The 26,168-nt window shown below is 37.3% G+C and overlaps 1 protein-coding gene across 1 annotated transcript in view; it reads left to right on the forward strand.

Annotated features, from left to right (window-relative positions):
* LOC118810979 (collagen alpha-4(VI) chain) overlaps positions 1 to 24,729 on the forward strand; it is a 43,483-nt gene extending 18,754 nt beyond the window's left edge. The window contains 32 exon segments of the mRNA XM_036575162.1: positions 313 to 656; positions 891 to 969; positions 1,495 to 1,631; positions 2,081 to 2,173; positions 2,369 to 2,422; positions 3,421 to 3,492; positions 3,652 to 3,678; positions 3,785 to 3,829; positions 3,966 to 4,019; positions 5,591 to 5,653; positions 5,826 to 5,891; positions 6,830 to 6,883; positions 7,157 to 7,192; positions 7,716 to 7,781; positions 8,842 to 8,904; positions 10,319 to 10,381; positions 10,532 to 10,594; positions 12,073 to 12,123; positions 12,326 to 12,361; positions 12,507 to 12,569; positions 12,663 to 12,725; positions 13,007 to 13,042; positions 13,671 to 13,707; positions 14,437 to 14,448; positions 14,539 to 15,032; positions 15,980 to 16,055; positions 16,988 to 17,644; positions 19,096 to 19,201; positions 19,499 to 19,758; positions 21,269 to 21,439; positions 23,112 to 23,153; positions 24,205 to 24,729. Coding sequence (XP_036431055.1) covers positions 313 to 656; positions 891 to 969; positions 1,495 to 1,631; positions 2,081 to 2,173; positions 2,369 to 2,422; positions 3,421 to 3,492; positions 3,652 to 3,678; positions 3,785 to 3,829; positions 3,966 to 4,019; positions 5,591 to 5,653; positions 5,826 to 5,891; positions 6,830 to 6,883; positions 7,157 to 7,192; positions 7,716 to 7,781; positions 8,842 to 8,904; positions 10,319 to 10,381; positions 10,532 to 10,594; positions 12,073 to 12,123; positions 12,326 to 12,361; positions 12,507 to 12,569; positions 12,663 to 12,725; positions 13,007 to 13,042; positions 13,671 to 13,707; positions 14,437 to 14,448; positions 14,539 to 15,032; positions 15,980 to 16,055; positions 16,988 to 17,644; positions 19,096 to 19,201; positions 19,499 to 19,758; positions 21,269 to 21,439; positions 23,112 to 23,153; positions 24,205 to 24,386 — 3,665 coding nt within the window. The 3' untranslated portion in view covers positions 24,387 to 24,729.
* The last annotated feature ends 1,439 nt before the right edge of the window (positions 24,730 to 26,168 follow it).

Raw genomic sequence — 26,168 nt, forward strand, 5'->3', positions numbered from 1 at the left:
TGAGTGTGTGAATGTATGTGTATGTCTGTCTGCCCTGTGATGGACTGGCGACCTGTCCAGGGTGTGTCCTGCCTCCCGCCCAATGACAGCTGGGATAGGCTCCAGCACCCCACAGCGACCCAGAAAGATAAGCGGTTTAGATGATGTATGTATGTATGATCCAACAGAGATACCTTGGCATATTGTATTCACACAGTGAAAGACAGGGGCTACTCAGTCTAGGATAACCTTCAGTAAATGCATATTTACCCATCTAAAACTATGGCATGGATATTTCTGACTGACTGTAATCCTTTTTTTCCTTTTGGATAGGTTGCTCTATTGACATTGGCATTGGTTTCGATGTATCGCACAGAACAAGCTCTCAGCCTCTGTTAGGTCCACACATGGAAGCCCTGGTTGCTGAAGCCATTCATCACATGTCTACAGTGGGGGGACTCTGCTGCGTCCCGGCAGACAAAATAGAAACTAAGCTTGGCTTCCGACTTGTTTCTGGGCAAGATGGGAAAGTTATAGATGATTTTGGCTTTGAAAAGTATGATGGGAATGTGGTCAGGAAGGTGCTGGAATTACGGCCCACAACTCCCACAGCTTTCAACGCATTTCTTCTGAACTCCTTCGGACAGAAATTGAGTTCCTCTAGGGCTGGGGTGAAGGTGAGTTAATGCTGTGAATTTCTCAGATAACTCATGGGTTCAGTGAGCAATTGGTTAGACATGTTCTTCAGGGAAATATTCTTAGTGGTTTTCACACAAGGGAAGACACAAATAAAAGTAAGAGGATATGCGAAGGTCAGACAACGCATGGACCACACAGAAAGCAATCTGTGGTCTCTCTGATAAAACAGAATTCAGTTGTAAACAAATGGTTTTTATCTGTTTGTTCTCCAGGTGGTGGTCCTTTTCACAGATGGCTTTGATGATACATTGGAGCATCTAAAGGAGAGTTCAGAGAGCCTCCGGCAGAGCGGTATGAACAATCTCTCAAACTGTTGGCTATCAAGTGAGGGGCTTAAAAAGCGGGTGGGAACAGGCACCTTTGACTCTCATTCATCAGAGTTGCATAAAAATAAACACAGATTCGACCAGCCTGATTACCGTACAATCTACTGTCATCTGACAACAAAACACTACAGTACTACATGGAACTGCATCTGCAATGATTAATCATTCTCATCAGAGGGCAGCAGTGAGTTGCAGTAGAACCATGGAGAGAAACAAAATGACTATAAAGACTTACAGTTTCCAAGAAATTAATTATATCTGATATGTTGCAATGATGATTTGCCACTAAAAATTCTAGGCTCATGCTCAATATTTGTCTGAGAAACCAAACCTGATGGCCTAGTTCTAAGCCAACTAATGCTAAAAAATAATGAGAAAGAATTCTTCTCTCACTCACCAATCCAAAAACCGATCACTCTGATTTACCTGCACATACTGAGGTCCTTTATTCATACTTTTTCTAAGTTGTACTGAACATTTTGTGATGTAGGGGTCAGTGCGCTGCTGATTGTGGCTCTGAATGGTAATGTGGACTATCAGCAGTTGGAGTTTGGACGAGGCTTCAGCTATGCTAGGCCTCTTTCCATCAACATGTTGAATGTGGGCAACGCTCTACAGGAACAGATTGTGAGTTACATTCACTTAAAATAAAATTGAAAACAAAAAATCATTGTACTGTAAAATGTAGCAAAGGTTTAAGCACACCTGGCCAAATGAACTGTTTTCTTGATTTTCTAAGTGAAAATAACACACTTCTGCACAATTACTGTTTATTCAGTGAATTTGACTAATTGAAATAAATAAATAAATAATAAATGGAGCCAGTGGTAAATTTATGGCACATTTTAATATTTTATGTTTTATCTTTTTCCAATATGTTAAACTCAGTAAATAAATAGAAATTTAGCAAATCAATTTGCAGAGAAATACCATATTTAAATTTCTTCCTTGTAGAGGATGTGTTGACTTATGTTCTCTTCAACAAAACACATAATCTGACTGGGGATACTCAAACTTTTGTAAATGACTGTAAATCTCTCTATCTCAGTGTTTTTGTTGCTTTTCTCCAAATACAGGAAGCAGTGGCTTCAAGAGAGTGCTGCAATGTAACTTGTTCGTGTAGCGGGATTTTCGGCCCCCTAGGTCAACGTGGGTTCCCAGGATCGAAGGTGTGGCCTGTGTACTCACACGCTGAGTGCATAAAGTCTCAACACTGATTGCAAAGCTATAGTTTCAGAATAGAAGACTAGATTCTGAACATTGGACAAAACAATGAAATGCATTTCTGCTTACAATATATCCTGGAAGTGAATGAGTCTTTGGATTGATCTCAAGTAAGTAATGTGTTTTCTTTGGATGTACAGGGCATTCCAGGGCTGAGGGGCTATCCTGGATTCCCTGGTGATGAAGGAGCCACGGTTAGTGAAATTAGTGTGTTTTGATCAATTTTGGATCAAAACACAATAAAAATATATTGCAAGATTTATCTAACATGTTATATTTGGTGTAACAGCTTAAATTTTAGGGGTGTAAATCTCTGACTTCACAACAACTCAATTTAATTATTTATGAAAGCATTCAGTTCATCCATAACATCTCAGAAATTATTGACTGTAAATTGAATAAAAAAAAAATTAACACCTAAATGTACCTCCAGTATATACAGTAGTGAAGTATAGACAATATAACAATACACTAGATGCTTTTATTTTATATTTAAAACCAAGAACTTAACCAATAGATTGAACTAGATTATAAATAAGCAATAGAACTTGACAGAATGTGTTTTCATGGACCAAATCATGTTTTTATAAAACATAAAACAAAGAATTGTCAAGCACTGCATCAAATGGTAATCTGTGCAATTCATTTTCCCACAAGTTGTAACCCGACAAAGCTGGCACAATATCAGGTTCAGCTCAGCTTTTCAGTATTTACTAAGTTAATGTCAATGTGGTTTTGTTCCAGCCAGCCTATTAAGCATTTAATAGCTAATCTTGTTTACTGAATTGTAGTCTATTTACCGACTGAAAAGCTTGCTTAGGTGAGTGACAGGTTTGGAATTTGATGTTGGCCTGTGGTCATACTCTTCTTCAGAATCTGACCAAATGGGCTGCAGGTCAAATATTACCAAATACTATCTGTGTTTGTATGAGCTAAAGTAGGAACTTAGTAAGGGTTACCTGCAGTGGAAAGCCAGTCAATACTCAGAATCCAGTGCTCAGCACAATGATAAGGTTATTGTGAGACAAAAAAGTCATTGCAAATAACAGCATTTGTAGAATATTTTGCAACCAGAGTTATCTGAACTAAATACTGTATAATGAATTCTAACTTACCAAAACATTTCAAAATGTCAACTTGATGCATCAATGCATGATTCTATTATCATTAATAGTGATTTTTTTTGGCACAGGGTGGAAGAGGTTTACCTGGCCTAAATGGGACTCAAGGACACCAGGGTTGCCCTGGAAGAAGAGGCCTGAAGGTATAACAGAATTTAAATGCAAATATCTTCTAACCTCATTTGAAGTTTGTGGCTCATACGTTGCAATAAGTCACTATTTCTTCATGTAGATACAAACAGCCTTTGCAAATCTACAAAGATGTTTTGCATTATTAACCCATTCTTTAATGTTTTCAACAGGGCTCTATAGGCTACGCTGGAAATCGGGTGAGTAACAGACTAAATTTTACTATCCTGGTCTAATTTGAATGCTCAGTTCTTTTGGCCTGAGATTCATTTTCCATTTCTTGACATTCTGATATCTGTCTGATAGGGAGAAGATGGTGAGATTGGTCTGGATGGTGTGGATGGTGAACAGGTGTGTGTCTCTCTGGCCATCTCTGCTTGGGACATCCGACTTTATTCCAGTCTTCTCTAATTCACTGATTATTTCTGGTGCATAATGAACTTGCTTGATTCACTGATTCACTGTATCGACTCTTCATTTTGAACAGGGTGAAAAGGGCATCATCGGGGCAGCAGGAACAAAGGGAGAACCAGGACGCCAAGTAAACACATTCCACCATACTCCACTTGATCTCTTTGCCGAGCAGCTGCACCCTCACCTTAAAGCTTCTACCACCTTTTCACTCAGTGTTTGTGGTTGTTATCTTTGCCCTTGGCTTCTATTTTGAAGTCACTCTCAAGTCACCCAGTTGTACAAAGAAGCACAACTTAATCCTGACTTGTCCGCTAAGGCAGGAGAGCACAGGGCTGTGGGCACTCGCACTGTCCATTTCAATATTCTTTATGAATGCACTACATTGGATGAGACACATAAACTGGTCAGTTGCTTAGAGATTAGGAAGGCAGCAGTGGCAAAAAAACAGATAAGCAATACTTAAGTGAAAGTAGGGGTGCTGTGTTAAAATCCTGCTTAACAAAAAGTGGAATTATGAAGCCAGAAACATACTTAAGTGACAGTCAAAAACTGTATCTATATTTATGCATTCTTAAGTGTATGAAATTAAACAGTAAACACTTAACAAACACTTAAAATCCCAGGCTTATTACATTTTAAGGCTTATTATTCAGTAACTACAGGGACTTCAATGCAAACTGGCTGAGATATTCTTAGATTATAGAAGTATGTAATGAAACTTTGGCCATTTAAGCGGTTAACCAGATAAAATTAAGAGTCGAGGCATGTCTCAACCCATTTTGCTGAACTCTTAAATGTTTGTAAAATTTATTGCATATGTAGCATTGCACAGTTTAACAGTTTGCTAAGTTCTTGGTATTAACTGGGTGAGTGTGAAGTACTCCTCCACCCCTCCACTCCAAAGAATATGTTTTTTCAAGGGTTCTTTAGTAAAGTACTACAGTCTTAAAAAAATAAGGTTCTTCAAGGGTTCTTTAGTAAAGAAAATGGTTCTATACAGAACCATGACCACTTAAAGAACACCATGCATGATTAACAGTTTCTTTGCATTGTGAAAGCGTTCTTCAGATTGATAGAGAATGTATCGTATATGGTTCTATATAGAACTTTTTTGAAAAGTGTCCTTCTATTGTTATGATGTGAAGCTTGTAACAATAGAAGAACCCTTTTGGAGCTATATAGAACCATTTTTAAGAAGATTCTATATAGAACCACATGCAACACATTGTCCATCAATCTGAAGAACCCTTTCACAATGCAAAGAACCCTTTAATCAGGTAAAGGGTTATTTGAGTGTTCATCGTTCTATATAGTATCATTTTCTCTACTAAAGAATTCTTGAAGAGCCATCTTTTTTAAGAATGTAGGTAATCTAAACTCCCTTGAAAATAGATTTTAGGTCATTTCTGGGTAAACGTGTGGAACAATCTCTGAGGTGCTATGAAATTTATCATAGATAAATTATTCTAAAATGCATAATAAGTTTTAGATATTAATATGGAAAAGGTGCAGGTAGATCAATCTTTCAAGGATGAACAAGTTCTACAGGTTATTGATTCGCTGATTCACCTCATGAAAATGGTTGAAAATAAAGCTTTTACATTTTTCATTTTCATTTTTCATGAATCATAATGTATCCTGATTGCAATTTATCATAATTATGCTGTTCTGTCCTTCTGGTCTTGTGTGTATTTGTAGGGTATAAAGGGAGTTAGAGGAACCCCTGGGCCTAAAGGAGACCACGGTGTGAGAGGAGATCCTGTGAGTTATTTTTTCATTGCAATGTGCTACACGTCTTATATAGCTAAAAGAAAATATAAACATGCATTTGTTTAGTATCATAATGTAAAGTAATGGTGGCAGTTATTCATGTGGATTATTTTGAACAGATTTACGTTCTCCATCTCCTTGTGCCCCTCTGCTTGAATCATAGGGAACGCCAGGAGTGGACAGCAGTTTGCCAGGTCCAAAGGGTGAGAGGGGATATATAGGCCTCCCAGTAAGTGTTTGAATTTCTTCAAATTTTGATTGGTTCAAATCACTGCTGTTGGAACAAAACATGAGAAACTCATGTTTCTGAAGAAGTTGTTTCAAGTTTGAGCCACTTCTTTTGGTCCGTTAATCATGAAATGCTCAAACAATGTAACGGACTGTTTACTTAGGTGTTTCCAAACACTAAAAATATTTACATTTTTTAGAGGTTTTAATATGACAGTATTATTACATTGTAGTGGTGTAGCATGTATAAGCCCTTCTGCTATATAAATTTAGCTGTTATAAGGTCCTTCAATTGCTGACCCTAAGGTCTCCATGTCCAATGCCAAGCATCAGCTAGAGGGATAAAAAGCCCCCAAGCATTGGGCTGTGGTGAGTGAAACTGCATTCTCTGGAGTGATGGAGCTCCATCCAATATCTTTGGGATGAGTTGAAGTGATCCAGAAGTGACCATCTAACATCTGTGCCTGACTTCACCAATACTCAATCAAATCCTTACAGAAATGTTCCAACATCTAGTGTAAAGCCTAGCCAGAACAGTAGAAGCTGTTACTGTAGCAAAAGGGGACAAACTCTGCACTAATACCCTTGATTTCAGAGGAGATGTTAGATGTGTAGGTGTCCACAAACTTTTGGACATGTAATGCATATCATTGGAATATGTGCTGAAAGTTAACATTCTTTGTAACAACTATGATTGTTTATCACCTTAAACAGAAGGTGCTTAATCCAATTAAAGCTTATTACATAGTAACTACTAGTAATTATTCAGTAATTACTATGTAACTATGCTGTACATTCTATAGTTATGAGAGTAAGGAGTGGGGACCTTTAGGGAGTTTTTCATGTTTAAATCCAGCTCAGCTAAGTTCATTTTATATAGACATGCATTGCACTTCTTACAAAGTCTGCAGTCATTTTCTCTGACTGTCCATTCTTCAGGGTGACCAGGGTCCTGATGGACCTCCAGGGAGTCCAGGAGAGTCCGGAGAGCCTGTGAGTATTTTAGCCTCTCTGAAATGTCATCAGCTTTTAGTTTATCTTCGACGCAGCTTTTCCACTAATGTACTAATGTTTAGTTTAAGCTTAGTCGTGCTTGTCTGTTTTCTCTGTGAAAGCTTTGGCACCGTTTCTCCGTTTGAGTCTGTGGTGTTGTCCGTTGGGCTTGTCATCAGCAAAGCATGCGTCTGAGTAAAATATTTGGAGTGGAAGCATACATTTTGCCAAAGGGTTTTTCACAAAGATGTCTCACTGTCCTCTTTTTTATAGGGCTTCCCTGGGAGGAAGGGTCCAGACGGTCTTCCGGTAATTGAGTTAATGTTCACTGTGGGGTTTGCTTGAAATGAGTTACTATTTTACTACTATGTGGTGGGTAAAGGTGTAAAAATGTATTGATTGCCTGATGTAGAAGTGTTGGAATCAATTATAATAGGTGTCAATAAAGTACACAGTAAAAAGTGTCTCATCAGATCTACCTAAGAAAATTACTTAATGTGGTAACAAGTAAACTAACAAGTTTTATTCAGCCTACAAAAATACTTTGAATGAATGATTCTTTCAGTAAGTGTAATTTGACGAGACACTTTTTACCATGTATGTAGGAAAAATGAAAAAGAAAATGATATTTTGTATAGTGCACTATTGTGTAAATGCTCCATTTATTTCATTTTTAAAAGTAATTCTGAATTGTACCAAAATATATTGGATTGGAATGAAATTTTACATTTCATAGTGTTGAATAAATTTCTAAAGATTTGTAATCAAATTGTTGTAGAAGTTTATAATTGCATGTAATAAGGATCAGTGTTTTTTGTTTTTGTTTATTTAGGGTCTGACTTCAACTGTAAAAGGAGAACCAGGTCCAGAAGGACCTCCAGGGTTTTCTGGTTCGCGAGTAAGGACCTCACACACATGCACACACACAAACACAATGCTTTTCTTTGGATCTAAACAGAAGGTAGATTTCTAGAAGGCAGCAAAGGCCCAAATAATTTGAATACTTAAGTATTCATTCATTGTGTTGTTATTTGATTTTCTACTCAGTATTGAGATGTATACTTATCTGAGTACCACAAGTTTCTGGTGGGGGTGTTCTGTGAACTTAGTATCAGGTCCGGGAGGACAGGCTGCACCAGCTGAGTGCATGGGCTGCCGGCCAAGCAACTTCCAGGGTGGTCCTCCTCGCTTTTAGACAATCCTGTAGCTCCAAAAGCTCCTCAATCCTCTGCTCCACTCTGTAACTCAGCTATGACTGAGCTTGACTCACCCTCACTGCTGCTTTCCCTGATGAAATACTGCAAACTAGCCATTTAAAAGAACTTGATAAAATAAACACAACTAAGATTAGAAAACTAAAATTTACCATGATAATTCTCATTCATTACACCCTTTTTTCTATGCGACTGCATTTAAACAAAAGGGTCGAGTGATCAGCTGGGCTTCAGCCTGACTATTAATACATTGTTGCCACCTACTGGATGTGTTTAGAACTGCAATAAAGAACATGCTTAAAACTACATTGCCTTACAAATGTTTTAAATTTAACACATTTTTTTTTCAAAGCCTCAAAATTAATTAATTTAAAGTGATACTGGTCTTATATATGACAGTATTCTAGGACAAATATTACTTACTGAAAAATACGTTGGCATAAATATTCAACCTCTGTGCTGTGAAAGCTCCAAGTTTACACGGATAAAAGCTTACTAAAGACTTGAGTTGATAGAGATGTTTTTTTTTTCCTATATCCCATTTCATACATACATACATACATACATACATCATCTAAACCACTTATCCTTCTGGGTTGCGGTGGGGTGCTGGAGCCTATCCCAGCTGTCATTGGGCGGAAGGCAGGATACACCCTGGACAGGTCGCCAGTCCATCACAGGGCTAGATCCCATTTCATTAATTCTTATTTTCTCTGTTCTGGACTTTGTTTTCTGTCCCATTAGGGCCCAGTTGGTCGTGATGGAATCAAAGGAGAGAAAGGTGATCAAGGTCTACCTGGAGTTCAGGTATGTTCTCTTACTTGCACTTATAGTTTATAACTACCTGTGACTCTCACCATGATGCTCATCATCCTCATTATCATGTTTCATCATCACTATCATAAGACTTTATGGGATAATGCGATTATTTGTATGTTGTACTTTTTTAAATTAAGAACTTTTACCCTTGAAATGATAAATGCAAATGAATGCCGACAAAACTGGAGGACTTCCAAAAAAGTTAGAACAAAGTTAGAATGACCCAATTGTCTAAAATATCTTTGTATACTGTAGCATTAACGTTGCCCCTCACTGGGACTCAAGGCCTGTTCGTGAATCGTGATTCTTCACTCCAGATAACATTTCCACGACTCCAGAGTCCAGTGGTGACCTGTTTTACACCACTCCAGTCAGCGCTTGGCATTGCACAATGGCAATGTTAGCCTTGTGTGCAGCTGCTCAGCCATGAAAACCCAATTCATGAAGTGCTCAGTTCTTATGCTAATATTCATTCCAGAGGCAGTTTTGAGCTGTGTAGTGATTGATGCAACAGAGGATAGGTGATTTTTGTGTCCTACATGCATTAGGACCTGGTGGCCCCACTCTGTGAGTTTGTGTGGTCTGTAGCTTCCTGGCTGAGCTGTTGTTACTTCTACATCGCTGTTGTCAGAAGAAAACCTTGTATCTCCAAAATGGTAACTTTACAGGAGAAGTAACAAACTTACTTAACTTTTAATGTAAGTCAATGGAACCAGACTTTTTTCCGAGTCATTTTTGATCATTTCTTTTAATTTATTCATCATTAAATTTCCATACAATGTAAAGGACAACAGGCATTTTTAAACTGTGTCAAAAACTGAAAAACGTCAAAATGGACATACAAGGTTTTCTTCCAACAACAGCGATATACTTCCATTTCACAAAAATAACACTTACAGTTTACTGGGGCAAATCTAGCCAGGAGAAATTTCATGTAAGGTGGCATCATATCACAGTGGAACATTTAAAGTCAGCTCTTAAGCACAACCCATCCTACTGCCATTGCTTGTCTATGGAGATTGCATGGCTATGTGCTTGATTTTATACACCTGTTAGCAATGGGTGTTGCTGAAACACCTGAAGTTACTAATTAGTAGCGGGGTCCACATAATATATTCTTCAAATTTGTTTGCTTGTGTTTTGACACAAACATCTGTGAATATTCGTCTTTGTTAGATCATGTATTTTACATGTACAAGTAAATGAGAAGACAGCATTGAGAAATCACATTATTAAAGAAGAAGAATAGAAAACAAGACAAAAAGAGTCACTTTTAAGAGCATGCAAATCCTGAAATGTAATTTTTATAGATGATCGAGTTCACAAAGTTTTATATATGAGGAGATACATAATAAAAAAAAGTGAATCTTTATGATTTTGGCTAAATTCAGTTTTTCCTCAGGGACTCTACGGTCCAGTTGGAAGTAAAGGAGCTAAAGGAAATCACGGAAGCAGAGGACCACAAGTATGTACATATTTTTTGGTTCCTGTAAACACAAGGAAAGTTTACCTTCTGTGAACTGTCATGCTAGGTTTCTACACTCAAACATGAATAATGGCTTAATATAAATATATGTATGTCTTTATGTCTAATATCTGTGTGCATTCTCTTCAGGGTCCACCTGGTGACATTGGCAATAAAGGTGACCCTGGATTAGGGGGTTTCAGAGGAACACCGGTCAGTATGTCCCCATACTCTTCATTTTACTTACATTTATCAATTAGAAGTCACTGTTATTGCTGCTGAGAACAAAAGTGTGATGTTAGTGCATATTAGCTATTTTTCATCAGCAGAGAAATACTGTCCACCAATCAATCTGCTTGGGTTCATGGATAAAAATGAAATATTTTATTATGGTTTGAATTTGATGAAAAGTATGTTTGTGTTGTCGATTTTTTTCGGGGAGGAAACATTGGGTACCACTCTAAAATAAGACTACGAGAAGGTTTATGAATGGTTTAACATGAATTTAATAACACATTTAACATCAGGTAGTCATCTTTATAATACATCACAGCTCCTGTTGCCCTAATCTGCGTGTGAAGCTAATTATAGATTTAGTCCAAATTAAAAATTCAAATATACTGCTAAATTACTTGGTACAGTTTCACAATAAGACTACCATTTTAAAGGTATTTGAATGAAAAGTTTATTAATGGCTGTACATTAGCTATAAACACCTCAGAAAACATTCATAAGCAGTTATAACACAAATAAAAAGGGCAACAGTGAGCTTTTGATTTGATTTGTAAGAGTCTCTGAAGCAGCTGGCAGGTTTAATGCTCACGGATGGAAAAAAGTGACCTAGCAAGATCTGAGCTTTAACAGCACAGATAAATATGAGCTCACTATTTGGCAAGCAACAGGAATTAGGAATGCAAACTTGGTAGGCGTTTTTAAATCCATATTTGTTTAGGCAGCAAAGAAGTAGTGGGGCTCTTTTTTGGCCCTATTGTTTGTAACATTTAAAAACATTTAAAAACATTTACACAATGTTTATTTTTGTTATACAGTTCTGTTCTTTGTTATACAGTTCTGTGTAAACTACTATATAAATGAAGATTTCTTATTATTATGATTAGTATGTTTAATATTCCATCTGAGAGTTAAAGTGGAGAAGATGACACATATATTGAATGTTGATATACCGAACATTGCGAAGTCAGTTTGGACTACTGTTTAATCACACATAGCTCATATTCAGTTAATGTAACTTAGTGAATCTGGGAAATTAGTACTGCCTTTTCATGAAACTGATTTGAAAATGCAAAATGTCATCATCATATATGTAAACCCCCCACCCACACACACACACACACACATTTTCTTAACTGCTTATCCTTCTGGGTCATGTGGGGAGCTGGAACTTATCCCAGTGGTCATTGGGCTGAAGGCAGGATATACCCTGCACAGGTCGCCAGTCCATCGCAGGGCAGACAGACAGACATATACATTCACACACACATTCACACATAAATGACCCCCAGTGGGTGAATTAGTTTCAATTCCTTAATCACTTTTCATCAATGCTTTTGGTTTTAATGGGGTTCGTCAAAGTGATCCCCAGTAAATATGTTTTTGTTTTAAAGTTGGTATTTGGAAAGGACGGTGATCAATATATGCACTTATCAATATATTACTTTTCCCCTGAACAGGGTCACGTAGGTGCTGATGGGTTTGGGCCTCCAGGACGCAAAGGACACAAAGTACAGTTACTGTTTCTGTGTATTTCTGGAGATGATAGTAGAAACAATATAGTCAATTAATGTGATCTGCTTCAAGTGATTTTTAAATGTTTTATATACTGTATAAACTTTTTTGAAACAATATAGTATCAGTTTACCTTATTATACAGTCTGTGGCTGTGTTATATATCACAGTTATGGAGTAAAATGTGTCCTTCTGCAGGGAAATCCCGGCTTTCCTGGTTATCCTGGTTTGATAGTAAGTTTTTCACAATCAGAGTTGATGCTAATTTTTGTAGGCAAAAAATAAACATTATGAAAATACTGTGAAAACTGTGGAGTATTCTGTGTATGTCTTTTTGATAATGCCAACTCATTAAACAATACTTCAATGTAAATACGAGGGTGAAGATGGCATTAAAGGATCCATTGGAGCAGCAGGACCTAAAGGACACCACGGAAGGCTGGTAAGGTTATCATTAATTAATCAATTTACTGTCTGAATGTAACTTCTGAGGCTCACAGAATCTTTGATATTTTTTGTCATTTGCTCTGAATAGGGGAACAGCGGCGTTCAGGGACTTCCAGGGGATCCCGGAGAGAGCGGACTGGTTGGACACAGGGTCAGTATTTTCTGTTTTCAGTTGACATGTAGTCCAATTAAAAATTTACCATGTATTACTTTTTGTGCAAGAATCATTTAAACAGCCAACAATGGAAAGTCCAAAAAAAGATGGGATGTATGACAGAATCATGTCTACCTGCCACATAATGTTCATCTACTACCTTTATTAAAAAGCCTAATTCGTGAAAACTATTCAATTACAATTACACACATTATCTAATTATTATTAAAGATTAAAAATAGGATAAAGTGCAATAATAATATAAATTGTTTCCATAGGGTCCTAAAGGATTACCAGGAACCAGCTCCAAGACTGTACGTTTTACACTTAACCCTTCAATGCATGTCTGTCTACATAACTGTTTTTATTTTCACAAGATTTTTCTTACTACTAAAAGGGAATTCCACTGATTATTTAAAATTTCGAGATAATTCTTTAGTGGCTGAAAAAACAGTGGTTTGGGATGAAATGGTTCATTGTAGAGAAACTTACTGACTCAGATTTCACAGTGGTGGTGATAGGAACCGGGGGGTCACAGTGTCTACAAAGGAAATATAGCCTTTTTTATTTAAAATCCAAAATGATCAGTGAACCTACACATGATAAGTATCATACAACATTGTATTTGCAATCATTTTGTGTTATAACTTTCTGTGAGGAAGCTTTTAGAGGTGTTAAGCCATTTAGACATTTGGTTTAGCACCACTGTGAAAATTTCTCAAGAACAAATCATTTCACATCAAATCACTCTGAATGACATTTTAACCTAATTAAATGAATTATGCAGAAATTCTGAAAAAAATGACGGAATTCCCTTTTAAGGTATGTAAATGTATGTATATGTTTGTAAGTGAGTGCATGAGGGTGTTTTTTAGTGTTTTTACAACTAATACCATGTTACTGTTTAATGTTTTAAGTGCTTTGTTCTGTTCTTTTCTGTAGGAATGTGAACTAGTGAATTATGTCCGTGAAAACTGCGGTAAGATGAATCATCAACAGAATTACATGTTTTTTTCAGAAGTTAAAATGTCATCCAAATGTTATACAAGTGTTTTTGCTTCATGTCAGTGTTTTACTCTCTAATATATTTGACCCATATGTAACAACACAGTATGCAGCAGCACAAGTTATTCCTTATATGAAACATACCTTAAAATAGCATGATATATTTATACTGTACATGGCCAGCAGTATGCAGACACCTCATTTCATACCAAACATCTCACACCAAAACCATGCATATTAGAGGTGTACTCCACTTTGCTTGTGTGGCTCACCACTTTACTGAGCTGTTGTTGCTCCTACTCATTTCCACTTTACAGTAACAGCACCGACAGTTGTCCAGGGCAGCTCTAGCAGAACAGAAATTTGATGACCTGACTTATTAGGCATGTAGCACTTTAGCACAGCGCCACATCGAAAGTCACTGAGCTCTTCAATATGATTTATATTGACCTGTTAGCAATGGGTGGCTGAAATAGATGTCCACATACTTTTGGCCACATAATGCAGCATTCAGTGGACAGTGCAGTGATAATGTAAAGACAGTTAGTTGAAAACATTTGTTATATATTGTTTTAAATGATTTCATTTATAATGCCTTGCAGTAATATACAGTGTTTGTTTTGATATTGTCTTTTATTATTGTTACTAAATGTCTTTCCTTCTTTCTGGAAGTCTCTAATTCTAACATTTTATATTTCAACAGCTTGCTGTCTAGGTAAGACCTGTCTTTTCTATCTATCTACAGATATGTTGCTGTTGTTCCATCTTTTGGTATTCATTGATTTTTTTCTTGCAATGTTTCCAGGTCACACTCATTGTCCAGCATACCCTACAGAATTGGTCATTGCTTTGGATACGTCTGCTGATGTAACCCCTGAGGTGTTTGAGAGAATGAAATCAGCAGCCCTCTCACTATTGGAGAACCTCACCATCACTGAGACTAACTGTCCAGCTGGAGCTCGGGTCTCTGTGGTTTCCTACAACAGCGAAACCAAATACCTCATCCGTTTCTCAGACTACCATCAGAAGAAGCTACTACTGGAAGCAGTGAGGGGACTGTCTCTGCAGAGTACAAGGAAAAGCCGGAACATCGGCCAGGCCATGCGCTTCGTGGCTCAGAACGTCTTTAAACGGGTCCGGGATGGGAAGCTGGTGAGGAAGGTGGCGATCTTCATCACAAACGGGCGATCAGAGGATGTCTCAGCCATTAACACAGCCATGTTGGAGCTCAAGGCTTTGGATGTCCATCTGGGACTTGTTGCCTTCAACGATGCTCCAAATGTCAATCGGGCCTTCCAGGTAGTAAATGATGAAAGTGTAGAACCTGACTTTTAAAGTCAGACAGAAATTTGGATAAACCATGGCCATCTTTATTGGAACCTTGCATCTAACAAAATTCAAGACAAAAACAAATGATTGCATAAGTGTGCACACCTTTTTATAACAGGGTTTGTAGCTCTGTTCAGAGTATTAAAAATGGTTTAACCATCCAATACCATCTCATGAGACAAAACTTGAAGTGGGCTGAATTCTAAAATACATGTTTAATGCAATGGCAACACAGCTTATCAACTAAAGAACACCATACCTAGTGTGAAGCATGGTGGTGGCAGTATCATGCCTTGAGGCAGCCTCTTTTCAGTTGGACAGGGGCTCTAGTCAAGATAGATCAGATCATGACTAGTTCCAAATATAAATATTTAAATAATTTCACATAAAGACTGTAAGAAAGCTGAAAATAAAGATGAATTTCACCTTCTAACATAACGATCCAAACTCCACATCCAAGTCATCAAAGGAATGGCTTTAAAAGCAGAAGTTCAAAGTCTAAGAATGGCCCAGTCCAAAGTCAGACCTTGATACCACAGAAAACATGTGAGATAATGAGTAATTTGAAGATCCTTGAACTTTTATTTTAAAGTCCTTGTCTAAGAAGCTGTTATTTACAAAGACTTGTGAAAATGCAAAAGACTGTGGGGTTAGCACACTTATGCAACCAGTTAATTGTACATTTTTTGTTTTGAATTATTTCACCTAAATTTTCTGTTTCTTTTCTCTTTAATGTTGGTGGTTGCAAGGTCTTACTGAGTAAGGAAAAATCTGACATGATTTATCTTAATTTCTGGCTTTGCATGACAGAAACATGTAATTTAATAGTGAACAAGTAATTGGACCCCAAATCATGTGTTGCATGCAGTATTATTATAATTGTTTTCTTACCTCTGTTTGTATTCGTTGCTTCTCAGGCAGATGAAACCAGGAGTTACATGATTTTTGACGATCGGAGACACAGTCGGATTAAAGAGTGTGTCATCTGTTTTGGTAAATCATCCTATTCATAATAACAAACCCTCATGCACTGCTCAGGGCTGTAACTGCACCATGATATCAGATCAGAGAGGTCAAGTTACCTTGTCACTTTATCTTGATGGTGTACATTTAGAACCCCTTCAATTGCCAGGGCCCACTAGGAAGCCTAAAGATTTATTACACACTTCTATAACCTAAGAATAGCTCAGTCAGTTTGCATAGAAGTCCTTGTAATTACTGAACAATAAGCCTTAGTATGTAATAAGCCTGGTACTTTAAGGGGTTAATTCACCCAAACCCTAAACCTTGACCTAACCCTAACCTTAACCTCACCCCAAAACCTAACCTTACCTTCATCTTGGTCTCAAGACTAACTCTAATATTAATACTAAGCCTAAGCCTAACACTGCAGAGAATCAACTGACTTCTAAATGGTAGTGTTCTTAATAAACCGAACATCTGTAGATAATCTATGGGGGGGGGGATTATCTAAACTAAGTGAGACCATAACATTAGTACAATATCTGGTCAACAGCAGTCCTGGAGACAGTAACTGACCAAAAATCAATAGGGCATATGGTAGTGTCATGGAACCAGATGTGATCTAGAACAAAGTGAGCCAATCCAATGGCTTGTGAAAATGGAACTCAAAGTAGAGGACAATGTCATTGTAAGCCGTGGCATTAAGATTTAAGATTTCTTGTACCAAAAGTTTACGTGCATTCTCATTACAATATCACATGTAGAGCAAGGCTGTACAACTGACTTACAACAGATGGGCTACAATCCATAATTATACACATATAGAGTAGAGTAGACCTACAAGATAGATGGAGCTCATAAAGTAGTCAGTAAATAGAAGTACAAGCTAGTGGTTTCTAATGTAGTGGACAGTGGGTGAACTGAAACTTTTTTTTTTATTTATTTATTTTTTTTGCCCATAGATCGCTGCAACCCAGACCTGACATGTGGCATCATCCTGAGCCCTCCACCTGAAGAGGTGGATGTGGACCTGATTATAATGATGGATGCATCCTTTGACCTTCCAACAAACCAGTACTCTGGCGTGAAGGACGTTTTGGTCTCCCTCTTGGATGAAGTTGATTTGAGCATTGAACCCACAAAGGAAGATGGAAAGGCCCGAATTGCTGTCTACCAGCAAAGCTCTAGTTACCCCAACCAAATCAAGGAAGAATTCGGTCTCACCACGTTCAGGGACCGTGGCATGATGAAGAGACACATTTCCAAAGCTATGAAGCAAGCTGGCGGGTCATCACGCCTATTTTCAGCTCTTGAATGGATAGTAACCAATGTGCTCATGGAAGCTGAAGCTCCCAGAAAGAAGCGAATGGTGCTGGCAATTCTCGGTGAAGACTCTGGGTACTTGGACAAAGAAGAGCTGAACTATATTTCTAAGCTGTGCATGTGCCAAGATGTGGTGTTGTTCATCCTGACAGTGGGGGAGAAGTTCAGCAGGTCTCTGGCTGAAGAACTGACCTCCAACCCTCCAGAGCAGCACTTAGTGCACCTGGGTCAGCTAGTGCTGAAAGATCTGAAGTATGCTCAACGGTTCTTCAGAGCCTTCCTTCGCATGCTGACCAGTAAGAAACATCTGCATGAGTCTTTCCCAGCTGCTGATATATATACTATTGTTTATTAAGGAATTATTTGTCGAATAATTCTTATTTTATTACAGTATACATATCACATACACAGTCTCTGTGATTGTAGGCTCTTGCACTCAGTCTTGTTCATACAGTTCACGGATTCTTGTTGCAGATGAGGCTCTCAAGTGGAAGTGGAACTTTCCATTTTGCTGTTTCTTTTGTTAGTTTGCTGCTTGTTGATTTATCCATATTTATCCCACAAGAAATATCCAGTTTATTGAATTACTGAAATTGCCAGCATCAGCTGTTTTGCTTGTAAATGACACTTCAGACTCAATGTTTTACAGTGATAAACACATTGATCATGACAGTAGCTGGAAATATCTTTTATCAAGATAGCCATCAGTAGAACTTTCCACTTTCCACAGTCGCAAAATTATAGCAATAGATGGGCTTGAGCCAGCACTACTGTGGACAGTTTGATTGGTCAAACTAGAAAAAATGCGTAATTGATATTAATAACCGTAATCATTTGTAGTAATTTGCTGTCAAGATTTGTGGTGCATTCTTCATGTTAATTTTATTATAACTTCATTTTCTGTTGTAAAGCTCTCTTGATTATTATGGAGTCATTTACAGAAAATGTAAAAAATCAAATATTTCTCAATTTTGTACACCTGTATTAGAATAATAGCTAAGTTAGTTATAGGTGTTCAGTTGAATGGTTCCTCTTGAATGCAGCACTCTAGTTTTTACTTTCCACAATGTGATCATCATTCTAAGCTGATTTTATGTAATGATATAAAATGATAGCTTGTTATTAAACTGGATATCTGTAGATAATCTATGGGGGGACTATCTAAACTAAGTAAGACCATGACATTAGTATAATATAGTCAGAAACTGGCCAATAATGAAAGAGGTATAGGGTAGTGTTGCGGAGCCAGATGTGATCTAGTATTCTCTATTACTCTATTTTCACTTTCCACAATGTGATCATTCTAAGCTGATTTTATGTAATAATGAAAGCTTGTTATTAAACTGGATATCTGTAGATAATCTATGGGGGGACTATCTAAACTAAGTAAGACCATAACATTAGTATAATATAGTCAGAAACTGGCCAATAATGAAAGAGGTATAGGGTAGTGTTGCAGTATTCTCAATTACTCTATTTTCACTTTCCACAATGTGATCATCATTCTAAGCTGATTTTATGTAATCTTGGGAGACCAGTCACAGCGTTTGTTGGGTGAAGCAAATTTACAAATCAGATGTAAATACTAAAAAAGATTAGTGGGTTGGATTACAGGATTTGTAAAAGCGTGATGGGTTGTATGCTGCTGTCTCTGGGTGGGTAGTTTCAGTCCTTGTATTAAAGTATTGTGAACTTAGGTATTTGCCATCACCCACCCCTGTAATGCCATCCTTTCCTCTGCTTACAGGAGATTTCTTTTCCAAGCCTTCATCCCAAAGCAGTGAGTGTAGCACCTTTGTTCCCAGGCAATATGGGCCATATGGGGGCGTTGGTCCTGTGCGTCTACCTGGAAGGTAACACATAATCCTAAACATGAAAACTGGGTGATAATTATCATTTTAATTAATTACTACTCCATTACATGTTTAGCATGTTTCGGGAATGTTTATTCATAAAAATGTATCAATCTTTTTAATAGTGTGGACATGGTGCATTGTACATAATACACAAAGTGCATAGAAACATTGTTTAAACCATTTTTTCCAAACGGCAATTAACAATTTTCTTAAACAACAATATAAAGGATCTGTTTGTGTTTTTTTCTACCATATTTTACAATATGACTTACAGAATGATCTTTTTTGTGACAGCATTGGTCTGCCCACCATTATTCCAACCACCATTCCTCCAGCAGATACTGAGGAGTTAAGTACAGAGCCCTATGCTGAGGCATATACGGAGCCCCATATAGAAGTGCTCTCAGATGTATATCAAGTTGTGTATCATGATGTACATCCTAATGACCACACAAAGCAACACTCTGAAAAACTGGAGTACACTGAGGACCCCACAGAGGAAGTGGAAGAGCAGAAAGAAGTTACACATCAAAGTGGGCTGGATGAATCTAAGGGTACATAAATCTGACTTATTCTTGCTTTTTTGTAACTCTACATATTGTAGTTCACACTGTATGCAGTAGGGTCCAAAGGCTGGTGTCCATTACCAAGAACTATATTTATATCTATTGTTATTTATAAGTAATATTAGTTCCTTATTGATACCTAGTATTCAAGGTAATCGTAAATCGTCTTTACATGTTGGCATTAAAAATTGATCCATGCCTTGTGGCAGTTGGTGACTGACAGCAGCATGTTACCACATAAATGTTGGCTTGGTGACACTGTCATGGCCGAAAATGGTGATTATTAGCGGCTGTGTTGATTGTTCATTTAAAGTGGAAAACTGCAGGAGAATCTTCTGTACTCTTTTAATTTTTTGTTGTATAATAAGTTTATACAAGGGGACCTTTGGCATCCATGGCTCCCAGTATTGGGTTTATTCTTAGGAAATTATGGGAAAATTTAACTCAATATGAAACATTCAACTGACAACTGCCATCGGTGTTGGTGGTGGATGCAACTGAAAGAACTCACCACTGAATGTATTTGGTAATAAGAATACATACAAAAAATGTATACTGTCAGTGGAATCTTGTTTGATAAATATAATTCAGCAGTTAATTTCTGCTGAAAGTTTGGGCTTTTGGACCATACTGTAGTGATTTTGAAGGCCCGCAAGCAGAAACCTGCACCAAAGCTTGATTCCAGGATGTTAACAGGCTCAACCCTGGGTAGAAAAAAGAGCATTTTTAAAGTGTGCTTAATATGACCAGAGGCTAGAAGTAGCAAAGGAAAAAGGTCTATTTAGATATGAAGTTAATGAATTCAATATATGTCACAACTATGCTAATTTGTGTTTGTGTGAGGACTAGTACTACACTTTAGTCACTGCACCACACACCACTGCACCAACTTTTAATTGCCTATTTACTTCTATATATCTGATAATTAGGGATGCACCAAAATTTCATCCACCAAACAAGATATTTCGTTGTTCAGAATAAAAAGATTGACAATTTTGACTGAAAAAATAAAACTAAAGACTAAGCAGGTCTACATGCTTCACATATTAAAAGATGAGGTGTTTCCTTTGTTATAGCAGAGACGCTCTAGAATTCAGCAGAAGATGCCTTTGGGAATCCACCAGATATATTTTCAGATTTTCATCTTTATTTTATTTTGTAACGAGCTGATTAAAACTAAATGAATCCCCTAGATAGCATTATTATATTACTTTGAAAGTATAAATAAATTGGCAAATTATACATAAAGAACTACTTCTATCCCTTTTTGGTTTTTGGGTGAGCATGCACTAAATTTCGCTTTCCGTTTCAAGAATTTTCAGTTTTGGTATATCACTATTGATTATTTTTAAACATTAATAATTATTTGCTTTCACTCAGTTATATTTTGGTCTCCACAATTCCACTTTTAACTATGTGAGACTCAATACTTAAGTGGAATTTGAGTATAAGGCAGTTGAGTGTAAGGTTAATCAAGCACTTAATGTTTGCCTTCCAGCTCGATGTTTGCTCAATAAGGACGTCGGCACCGTGTGCTCCAGTTATCAGTCCCGGTGGTTTTATGACCGAAACACTCAGGAATGCAGACACTTCTGGTATGGTGGCTGTGATGGGAACAGCAATCGCTTCCTTAAGAAGGACGAGTGCTTAGAGACGTGCACAGGAATGGGTAAGTCAGCAGCGACCACTATACTGGAAAAAATGACAAAAGATAATGATTGATTTGAAGGGTTTGAGATTTGGATCAGGCATGGGCATTTATAGACCCCAGAGGCTTGAGTCCTTGTGCTTCTGCCCTCTGTCCCTGCTGACCCCTCAGTCAGTGTGTAATTCAGCATGCCGTGTATAATAATTGTATTTTATGTGGCCATTCTTAAAGATTTAGCAAGACGAGGCTCATGGTAGAGCTAGTTGTTTGGCTCGGGTTTCACAGGTTTCGTTGCTGTTGGCTGCCTGACTGACTGTGGAGATTTCACTTCAATAACTCTAATCTATCTTGACTGCACACATGAAAAAAAAATAAACAAATAAACAAGCAAACAAAAAACAGTGATTTATACCAGGTTCTGTGCAGATCTTAAATAGAGGAATACGTCACTGCTTTGTAGTTTTATAGCTAATCATATACCTTATACAGAGCATATTTAGTGTGATTGCATATGCACAGTTGTTCTTCTTAAGTTTTATTACTATTATTCCACCCATTTTTTGTCTGACCTTCTTCTCCTGAAGTTTTTGAAATGTCAACTCCAAACCAAATTTGATTTGTGTGTCGTACAGCCGAATGGTGTGCTTCTACACAACTTTTGGAAACATGAACTTATCCACCTGCTACATTCATGTTTATGCCTTTTTTCCCCCCCATAAGATCCTATTAATTTTTTATGGCACGCCCATCTACTCTACTTCTGCTCAATCAAAACACACTGTTTCTCATATACTATCTCAAGGCAGGACCCCAAGCATGAATGCAATGTTGTTCTGATTTGGACTCATCTATTGTCATCCCTCTTTCCTCCTGTACAGTCCCGTTTATTTTCAGCCCCACACAAGCCTTGCTCTTTCCTTTGGCCAACAGCCACCAAATTGCATGTACTGCCTCAGGGCAGGTCCTCAAGCTCTAAACCACAGCCATACTGACCCGCCCTCCTCTAAGTAACGTCTTTTCCTCCCTTGATCTTCTTCCTATTTTTCTTCCAGATTTTTGTCTGCTAACTCACCCCACAGTTTTTGAGATACCAACTCTGTTCCAACACCGGAATGTTCAGTCTGATTGGGAATGGTGTGCTTGTATACAACTTTTTAATGAGATGTACATTTCTTATAAAATCATCGTTAAATGACATAAATGATTTATTTTCCTATAGGAATGAACATATGTATAAAGATTCGTTAGCAACACCCAATTAACCATGTGGGGAGCCATAGCAACCACCTAGCTGCACCCTAGCAACCACCTGGGATATCATAGTGATTACTTATCAACATTTTTGCAGCTGTTGACCATAGTAACTGTCTGGCAACACCCTAACAACCACATAGCAAGCTATGTAATCACTCTGTGTTTTCTTCAGGAAATGCACTTTTCTAGTTATATGTTGGCCCTTTGATTCATGATCATGTTGCTCTTTTGCTCCCTTGAGCCCCTGCCCTGCACAGGCCTGATCTGGATTGATGAACATTGCTTTTGGTCATTTAAATGGTCATTTTGCTTTGCCTTATTGTAATCAAAGAAATTAGTTGACTTGAATGTAATCTAATGGCTTGTTACCATATGAAGTATGATTTTTTGCAGTATAAATCATATGTTTGATACATTATTTCATCATTTATCTCTACAGAATTGGAAATTCTTCTCAAAGACGATCCTCCAAAACTTGAGGGTAACATAAACAAACACAAAACACACACATTCACACACACACACACACACACACACACACACACACACACACACACACACGCACACACACACACACGCAGATGGCTGTTTCTTGCTATAAGCAGTAAAAGCAGGCACCCCCAAGTCATCATTTGGCCATAAAGCACAGTGAGTCCATTGCTGAAGTGGTCAAAAGGGCTTCTTTGTGGTCTGAAAAAGTTTAATGCATTTCGAAAAGTGTCCAAGTGTGAAATGTGCTACCGGAATGTCAGAAGCTAAAAGAAGCACAGTTTTCTAGTGAATCATCCAGTAAATATTTCAACTTAAAGCTTAGTGCTGAATATTATTGGAGCAGCCAAAATTGTTTTGTTATTAGTTGAGTTTTCCTAATCAAAATGAATCAAACCAAACCATCTTTGGGAAACATGTTCAAATATGATCATACAAAATTTTCAAAACAGTTGAGACATTTTGCAAAATGCAATAAAACAAGAATCTGTGATTTGTTAATTCTATTGAATATTTATTTAACTGACAAATGTACAAAGAAGTGTCTTGTAATGTTTTGGCTGACCAACCTGATTGTATTTTGTAAAAGAAATTCAGAATTTGATGCCTGAAACACGCTCAGAAAAAGTTGGGACACTGGGATTCTTGCACTGTTGTCAGTTAAATAAACGTTCAAGAGAAGTAACAAATTACAGATTCTTGTTTTTATTGTATTGTATGAAATATCCCATCTTTTCCAGAAATGGGATTTGTATTTAGAGTATACTGTTGCTGTCAGAACAAAACCTTGTATCTCCATTTTTATCATTTTTCAGTTTTTGACAATATTTGAAAGTACTTTACAACGTGTGCAAATTTCGTGATGAATGGACTAAAAGAAACATCCCAAAATGACTCCATTGATTTACATTAAAAGTAAAGTATGTTTTTTCCTTCTCCTGTAAAGTTACCATTTTGGAGATACAAGGTTTTGTTCCGACAGCAGTGATATGCAAAATGAAAGTACTCCATTCAGTATTTTATTTTCTTCTATCTCTGCACAGATGTTTGCCAGCTTGACCAGGATATGGGGAAATGCTATAACTTTTCTTTGAAATGGCATTTCGATGCATCCAAGCGGGAGTGCACCCGCTTCTGGTATGGAGGATGTGAGGGCAACGGCAACAGGTTTGACACGCAAGAGGAGTGTGAGGCTCGCTGTCTGAGAGCTGTGAACAGACTCTGAGGAAGTGTTCCATCGAGTGAAAACATCAACATCTGCTTTTAGTTAATTTAATATGTAATTATGAACTGATAATTATGAATGAAGTGGGTAGTAAGTAGGTGAAGTCAAGACAAATCCATGACATCACTGAAAGACTATGTCACTGTGAGTTCAATGCAGAACAGGAATCAGTTCTGATCGCTATCAACATAACTTTTTATTTGTTGTATTTGGATAAAATTTATTTTATAATGTAGCATCAGCAGCAAATGAACTGCAAGAGGATAATTGAATATAAGGAAAGAAAGAAAGGTTGAAGGTATTCAACTTCAAATGTATCTTAGGTCATCAAAAACATGTTTTTTTTTACAATATTTATGATGTTTTCATGTGGATAAAAGCTGAATTTCATAAACCTGGGTCTTGGCTTACCTTCTTTTATATGCATTATTATTAAAAGTGGAAATGCTATTGAAAGATTTCTTCACAGTTAGTTGAGGTTAGTGACTTAAAAATATGACTTTTGGACAGGCCACATTTATTATTATTATCTCCTAGTATGTAACTTATTGTCACTTAGAAAATCAACAGGGATATCAACAAGGATAGTACCCAATTTTGCTCTTGCTGTAATAAACAGAAAACCATGGGAATAAGGGGGGCTAATGATAAGTTAGATGTAATAATAAAGCAATAAGCCACTCAAGGCAGTGGGTTACTGTGATTTTATCACAGGGAAGGGTGTTCTTTGTCATGACGCAAAAACTCCCTTCCCCGTGATAAAATCACAGTGGCCCACTGCCTTGAGTGGCTTATTGCTTTTATAAAACAGCGGCCAACATAAAATATATTAAAATGCACAATGTTTTAGATAAATATGTAAGTTATTATTAGTAATAACTGACGTAAACAAGTATTCCACCAAGAAATGTAGTTCCTTTAGAGTGCAGTATCGTTGCTAAGCAACCACTGATCGCTGAATGAGAAGAATATTCAGTCGCCCATCACTTTATACTGGAGACATTTTATGATTTTTAAAACTTTTTTGTATAACAGTGAAAATATGATAACACAGCACTGTTTAAAGCAAAAACTTTCAGTTTATAAGTACTTGTTAGTCACCAAATCACCACTGCGATTTGTCTGCCAATCTGACCACACCACTTTTCTCACACTGGGGCTGAATCTCAAACAGCTCCCTGCTCCCTACATAGTGCACTATGTAGGAGTTTAAATACTGGATCTTGTACCCCAACAATGCAAAATATTGCTAAAAATGGTTATGTGGGATTCATCCACACTCAGACTCGACAAGCAGTCACTATTAGACAGCAGAAGCTAGAATTTCTAAACTTAATGTTACACAGCTCAAGGAGTACGGAGCCGTTTGGGATTCAGTCTGGGTTTGATGCTACTTCTGACTGGAACACAGACAGTTGAAGCCATTTTTCAGTGAGTCTTATTGTGAGTACTTTAATTCAAGCCTGTGATATTAATGTTGGAGTTGTTTAGCATGTTTGCTCTCTTTTAGCCTGTTGGCTAGCTGACCAGCCTAGTTCTAGATAAGAAAATAAATTTTTAGCCCCTCAGTTTTTAGCCCCTCAGCCCCTCAATGGCTTTGAACGCAGCTCAGCCAATCAGATTTTAGGACCAAAACTATCTGTTTTATTATGCACAATAAAAATGTTAAGACCTAGTATTGAGCATGAAGTCATCAATAAATCCAGTGAGTTCATCTTGTTTGTGTATAAATGGTAGCATTGCTGTAATTTCTAGATAGAATGACTTTTGCAGTTTATTGTT

Source organism: Colossoma macropomum, unplaced genomic scaffold (genome assembly GCF_904425465.1).
Source record: "Colossoma macropomum unplaced genomic scaffold, Colossoma_macropomum, whole genome shotgun sequence".
Taxonomy (NCBI): Eukaryota; Metazoa; Chordata; class Actinopteri; order Characiformes; family Serrasalmidae; genus Colossoma; species Colossoma macropomum.